We start from the raw sequence: 7,297 nt of genomic DNA on the forward strand, positions 1-7,297 counted from the left end.
CCTTTTACAACAATGGTAATTAATTTCTAATATTTATGTTAACTATAGAGAAAATCAGTTAACCGTTAATCGTAAAAAAAGGCAAAAATAATATTAATCTTTACCAGCATAAAACGCACCACCACATTGACACCCTCTATGAAGGGTTTGGACAATAACTCAGTGTTAATAGATCATTTTGTATTAGAGCGTTTTTCAACTGAGTGTTGTAAAACCAAAACCAAACTAATTACTTTCTATTAGACTACTCAGTCAATCTCAAACCGTGGTAAATTCAAAACCAAAACCAAAGTAATTGTCGTATTACTTTCGACACTCAGTTGAAAACCCCTCTAGTCACAGTACTTTTAATTGTTAGCTTCTGTGGTGTTTCTAATGGAGTTTTTATCGCTGCTAGTAAGAATATTATTTCTGGGTTTGGCAAATTTAATTTTGGCTTACGATGTATTGTGAGATCTTCATCGAGCACGACATCTATACTACCTTCTCTGCTTAATTGAACTAGTGCTTTTTTTAAAATAAAATCCGACGGCGAGACACTGAATTGTCACAGAACGAAGCAAAACAGGTTTTTATCTTCTCTATCAAAATCTGGAGGAGTTGCAGAATACCCCGCCGATTCAAGCTACGCCAAGCAGCTAGTTTTACCTGTTCACTTGATCTTTTCTTCATTTTTTGAAAGAGAGTTGAGCAGTGAGGGATTAGTCTAAAAGCGTTTCATACAGTTTTTTCCTGTCTTTTTATCAATGTCATTGAATTACTGCATAACAAAAGAACATATTTGTGACATGCGCTTTTCATTTCTTCGCTCGTCACTGTTTAAGCGACGGTCATTGAATGGCCGGCGCACGGGTTTCCTTCCCACACCAATATCACCCGTGTGTTACTACAGGCAATCATTTATTGCAAGTGACTATACCTATCCTAGACTGTGGATGTTTGCTGGTAGAGCTTTGGTAACATAAATTGACAAAGTGCACAAGCTCGTTAGTTTTATTCCACCTTTTCGCTGAAGAGTTCGATTCTGAAGATTATGACGCGCTGTCGTCTGTCAATGCGGCTTTCACTCGTCGTGTTTGTTCTTTGGGGAACTTGTTATTACTGGCCTACAGTTACGACACAAGGTAAGCAAATTGCTGCTATTCTTTATTTTATTTGGTTCAGTCTAACACCTTTTAACACTTAAGCCAAAATCATTTTATAACAACCTTTCACATCCCACACAAGAAAGCAATATGTTCGGCGTTACCGGCAGTCAAAATTTTATTATATAAGTCTTATTGATTTATCTTCATGTCATCAGCTATATTTCGTATAATGTGAATTCTGACGCAGCTGGTGAGATTGCATTTTCAGACTTTTAGTTAAAACTTTCTACAGACGCCGTTGCACTGGATAAATGAAGGGGTGAAATTTTAATTTTACCAGCTGCTTTTAGCTGCTTTCCAGTTTCCCTGGGAACCTTACCTTCATTGCCTACGTTCGCTTTAAACGAAAATGGCTGTTCTAATAAAACATTTATTGTTTGTCTTTACATCAGAAACACTATTTTTTGTTATTTTACTTAGTTTGATCCGGATAGTTTCAAGTTAAATGATTACATCAACCATAATTTAAATATTTCTCGACCATCTTATTGCATGAAATTTAAATTTAAGCTGCCGTCAATCTAACCATGTGAAACGAATTTTATCCTCGCTGAAGACGCAATGTATTTCATTGCGGTGGAAATTATTCTACCGCTATTTTCAATAAAAACAGCAATAAATTGCTCTCTCGTTGATCGTAAGTCAACAAATATAATGGGTCAGCCTCAGAGGACTCTCAGCATGACAGGTCACAGCTATTGATCGCAAATCTGCTAATATCAAAGACCTTGCAATTCGTGACTATTATTATTTTCCAATTTAGTGTTTGTTTTTCGCCTTTTTTTTTTTTTTTTTTTTTTCGCATGAAAGGTTGGAGAAAAAAAATCATTTTTAACAGACATAAAAAAAGATTATTTATCCGACAATTTCTGTTGTATACGAAAAAAAATATATATATATATATATATTTCAAATAGGAAACACATGCGGGCTCAAGCTGTGACCAACGCTAAGTATAAATACAAAAGACAGTGCACCATATAAAGTAAACATTCATAACAAATTAATTATGCTTTCGATGAACGATAACAATATTATCATAATTCAACTTGGGGATAAATCAGGTAAGCTACATCCATATCCTTTACGAGCCTGCAGCATTCGTTTTCAAAACTTTTAAATGATTCTGCATGCATTTTCATTACTGACGAGTAAGGCTGCCTGATTGTTGACAGTGTGTCCTTTTTGTTTTGTTTTGTTTAGTTTCGGTTTTTTTTGTTTTTGTTTTTGTTTTTGTTGTTTTTTTTGGGGGGGGTGGTTTCTCTTTTTTTGTTTTTTTGTTTTTGTTTTTTGTTTTTTTCTAGAAAACTATCTCAACTCCTCATTTTCCTTAGTTTTGTTTCGTTTTGTTTTTATGTCCCAGACTGAGTGTCCCTTCCTGTGGATAACGTAGATCATTCCTTTTCTTGAGTATTTAGAATCTTTTTTTTTTAAATTTTGCATTATAAATTTATTACTATTACTTAATCATTGGAAAACGTCTAAGATGTTTACAAAACTCCTTTCATCCAAATTATCGAATCAGTCTCGCATTTTGATTCGGTCCTTACCTATGATCAATTGGAGGACAGATGCATAGCTGACATCATTAACATTTTGTTAGCAGATTCCATTTTCCGTTTGTCTGTTCAGTAAGGAGACGGCAAATGTAGTAAGAAAATCACTGACACACTTGGCCATCCCCTTGTGTGCCACGTTTTTTTCGTTTTTTTCGTTTTTTTTTTTTTTTTTTTTTTGTCTTTTTGTCTTACCACATTTTAATGTCATTTGTGATCGGTTATTGAAATTACGCGCGGCAACTTGGAATCTATTTGTTTAACTGTTGTTATTACTCTCGCGACAGGATTATGCTTTTCCAAAACCGGGGCTACAGATCCTCAGTCATCTAAACAGCGCCTCTTTACAAAACATGAGTTCCATTATCTGAATGTCCGCAGAGTTGGAACATTAACGGCACACGACGAGTTTGAATGCACCCTAGAATGCCTCAAGAATCCCCTTTGTCTATCTCTAAACACTGCGGCCTCCAGACGACCAGATGGAAAATTTTGGTGCGAGCTGCTTTCTTCCGATAAACATAGTAATGCTAAGGACTACGCGGAAAACATGAGTTCGCATCACTTTTCTAATATGGTATGGTTTCCCGTTATTTTGTCTCCAACGTTTGTATTTTGCTGATCATGAAGTATGACTATGATGAAGTCCCGGCCAAACGATCGCAACATTTCAATGCAACGTATCGCAACATTGTTGGGAGCAAATTGTTGCGTGCGTTTGGCCACCCTTTTGCGATGTGTTGCGACATCTAAATGAACGAATGAATGAATGAATGAATGAATGAATGAATGAATGAATGAACTTTTTTTTTTATATAGACGAACGTTTCCGAACATTTTCTGAAGCTTGCCGAATATAACTGAGGATAACCGAAGACTGCCCAAGACTTCTGAAGAAGATTTGAAGAGGTTTCGATTATACACCGACAAATTTAAGTGCATCTAAAGGGAGAAAAATGGTATCTTCACATGTGCGGATAAATTTGATATCCTCACATGTGGGGATATCGTTTTTATGAATTTGAAATCGCTACCACTCGGTATACCACTAGCTTTCATATAATAGAAAGAAATGCATTACATGTAAAACTTTCTATTTACTGGTTTACATATTTGTCGTTTGGGAGGAGTTCAATGGAGGGAACCATTTATTGCTGCTTCTCTTAAAGAAGTCTATGGATTCTGTAGTACGAAGTTCCTTGGGGAGATCGTTCCATAGATCGAGAGAAACTCTGCAGTAACCGAGGCTAGGCTTCAGGCAGTCATTTCTTGGTTTCGATAGATGCAGTTTTTGAGTGGCGTCGCAGAGGTCAAGGGCAGAATTTTTGGATTAAGCATTTTTTTTTCCCACATGTTGGGTCAGTGTTGTTGACTCAATTTTGAGAATGGTACTGTACTCGTTTGGCCAGGTTCATCGTGCATGCCCGGGCATGCACACTAGTTCGATTTTCAACAACCAATATGTATAGCAGGTCGCAACTGGCTAGCCAAACGCGCGCGACATGTTGCACCCAACAATGTCGAATTGAATTGTGGCGATCGTTTGGCCGGGACTTGAAATGCTTTTTTTAGAGGCAGAAATTATGAGACAAGCCAGAGTGCGTCTTTTTTCCCTCTAGCCTGGGTAGCTGGCAAAATTTCCCGAGTGCTCTTTTAGCGACTGAGCTTCTAACAAAAGCAGGCAAGCTACGTGGAGAATAGCGAGTAATCAGCGTGGCTTCGCCGCTCTCGAAAATCTTATTGGGGCCTCAGTTTCTACCGTCCCGCCGGAACGAAACACCCGGACATGAAATCTCGCCAGCTGTGAGGGCTATTCTCATCTAAATAATAGTATATTGCTCGTAAACCTGAAACCTTTTTTTTTTTTTTTGAAATTTATGTAACTGTTTGTTCTTATTTCAGCCACCTTGTTTTTCATCGCCGTGTCAAAACGGAGGTACGTGCGTGCCGAATTATAAAGACGGAACGTTTGAATGCCGCTGTCGAAACGGTTTGGTGGGAAAATATTGCGAAAAAAGTGCAGAGTCGTGCAAAGAGGTTTATGACGTACACAAGTGAGTAGTCATACTGATAATACCGTAAGCCAGCACTTTTTAAAGGGTTTTGGATGGGGTGGGAAGAGGGTGTTTATAAGCGGAATATGAAAACCGTTTCAAAATGAGCCACAGCAGCGTTGATGGAAATGCATTTATAAGGGGGATTCTTCTCAACTACCAATTCATCATGAATTTGTTGCTATGGAAGATTTCTAACTGTCATATTTTGAAGACCAGACCTCCCAATGATAAGCTTTTTGCATATGTTTGTTCCACTGAAGACTCCTGCAAAATTTTCAAGTCACGGCCATATTTGACCAGTCATGTGACCATCTAAATCCGAAAATTTACTTCCGGTTGAGTTGGAAACCAAGGGGGATTTGACCTGGGACTAGCCAGGCTCGATCTGTGACGTCAAAACCGGAACGTAGGTCTTCCTATTTCTAGAACCAAAAAAAATAGAAACGAAAACAATAAGTGGAATATACTAGTAATTAGGCAATCAAGCGTTAATTTTTTTTTCGATTTCCACATCGCAATCTCATGTAGATTCCATCAAGCAAATCATCTGTCATGTACACTTTCAATATAAGACTGACGTGGTAAGCTGTGAAAGAAACTATTTATGTTCTCATAGAATGAGAGTGTACTTATTCTCCGCTGGGGTTCTCTAGTTGCCTTACAATCCACCCTCAAAGTTGATTTTTGTTATGATTGTCCAATTCCTCAATTGTTGATCTAATCTTGCACATCTCAAATTCAGCAGGTCAAATGCCAGTCTATTGGTTACGCTCTGTCTTGGCCAGACACCAATTTCTGTTCTCTGTCACATGGGAGATTTTGGATGTGGAGATGGAGGATGGACACCGGTCATGAAGATTGACGGCAACAAGGTAGGACAACAAATCGACCATTTTATTATTCTCAGAAGATTATGCTGTCAAAATTACAAGGATATCGGCTGGTATACTGTAATTGAGGAATGATGCAACTTTGAGAAAATGATAATATTGAACAGATAAATAAATTTCCTTTATTGTCGTTATTTGCAAGGACACCTTTCATTATAACTCGAGATTCTGGAGCAATTTAGAAGAGTACAATCTTCCTGGAGGCATGACTGGCTTTGACGCTCAAGAGACCAAGCTACCAACCTACTGGAACACGTCCTTCTCAAAAATCTGTCTTGGAATGAAGATCGGCCAACAGATCAAGTTTGTTGTCATTACCAAGCAGACCAACTCTCTTTATTCACTGCTCGCGGACGGGCAATTCCGTTCTACCTCACTGGGTCGTAACACGTGGAAGACGCTGATAGGTTCCCAGGCCTCTTTCCAACCTAACTGTAACAATGAAGGGTTCAACGCGTTTTGTACCGTTAAAAGCATAAGGATCGGTATCCTTGGTAACAACGAAAATGACTGCTACACATGCGATTCTAGAATTGGATTTGGTGCAGACAATTCTCCTGGTGACTCCAACACGTGTGGAAACGTAGCATTACATGGAGGAGATAACGGCGACAAAAACATCAGGGCCATGGGTTACATCTTGGTGCAATGACAAAAACTTGACCACTTAATATTAATTTTTCTTATCCAGAAAATACAAACCTTCTTGTTAAGATTCAGTGGCGGATCCAGACTATGAGCTAAGGGGGAGGGGGGGGGGGCGGTTTTGTTTTACCTGCCTTGCCGGCCTTTCTTCTTTCAGTCATTTCTTCTTTTTTCAGCCAAAATAATGGGGGAGGGGGCTCCCCTAGATCCGCCACTGCGATTATTGTTACAGTATTGAAGATTTTGATATTTGTTTTAGGAATATTCTTTCATATCATAGTGCCTTCTCGTAGTGGTATTTGAAAGAACGTCAGATCACTTGTATTGCGAGAAAACTGCATGTAGATGCGTGACAGCGAATTAATTTTTCCTTCAGCGGTCTAACGCGCGCTCGGCACCTACTTTACCAAGTGAATTCAGCCAAACCATTGACACATCAACCTTAGCGAAGCAGAAGAAAACCAAAAAGAAGGAAGGTGGTTTGACGGTTTGTCTGCAAATATGTTTTTGTATGAGGATTAGCCTGTTTCTGCTAGTATAGTAGAAGCTCTCGTGAGCGGACACATTTGGAACGCAAAAGAAAATGTCCGTTACTGGCCGCTAACGAGAATGGTTTTCGTAAGCGACCAATAGAGTTGTAAGGTGTATATGGCCGCTTACGGGAGCTTGCCCAGCTAACAACAAACATTTGGAATGCAAAAAAAAAAAAAAGCCCACCGTTCCAAAGGAGTTTTGATTTTTGCTTTTGATAATGGCGATAACTATATATACTGCCATACTGTGCGATATAAAGATTCTAACTGCAGTACTAACTGCAATACTATGGTATATATATTTTAGATTCTAACTGCATCTCTATGCGATATACAGATACATGTACTAACTGCAGTACCACTGAACTGCAGTACTACGTATGCGATACTACAAATAAATGCAATACATTACTATGCGATAACTGCAGTATTGCGGCTGGCCCTTAGTGTTTAAAAAAATAAATCAAC

The 7,297-nt window shown here is 38.5% G+C and overlaps 1 protein-coding gene across 1 annotated transcript; it reads left to right on the plus strand.

Annotated features, from left to right (window-relative positions):
* Positions 1 to 5,555: 5,555 nt before the first annotated feature.
* On the plus strand, positions 5,556 to 6,321 carry LOC145484326 (putative skeletal organic matrix protein 5). The gene is made up of 2 exons (XM_081462961.1): positions 5,556 to 5,633; positions 5,794 to 6,321. Exons 1-2 carry the CDS (start codon positions 5,571 to 5,573, stop codon positions 6,301 to 6,303), a joined length of 573 nt encoding a protein of 190 aa, XP_081319087.1. The 5' UTR covers positions 5,556 to 5,570; the 3' UTR covers positions 6,304 to 6,321.
* Positions 6,322 to 7,297: the final 976 nt, after the last annotated feature.

This window comes from Orbicella franksi, chromosome 4 (genome assembly GCF_964199315.1).
Source record: "Orbicella franksi chromosome 4, jaOrbFran1.1, whole genome shotgun sequence".
NCBI classification, from domain to species: domain Eukaryota; kingdom Metazoa; phylum Cnidaria; class Anthozoa; order Scleractinia; family Merulinidae; genus Orbicella; species Orbicella franksi.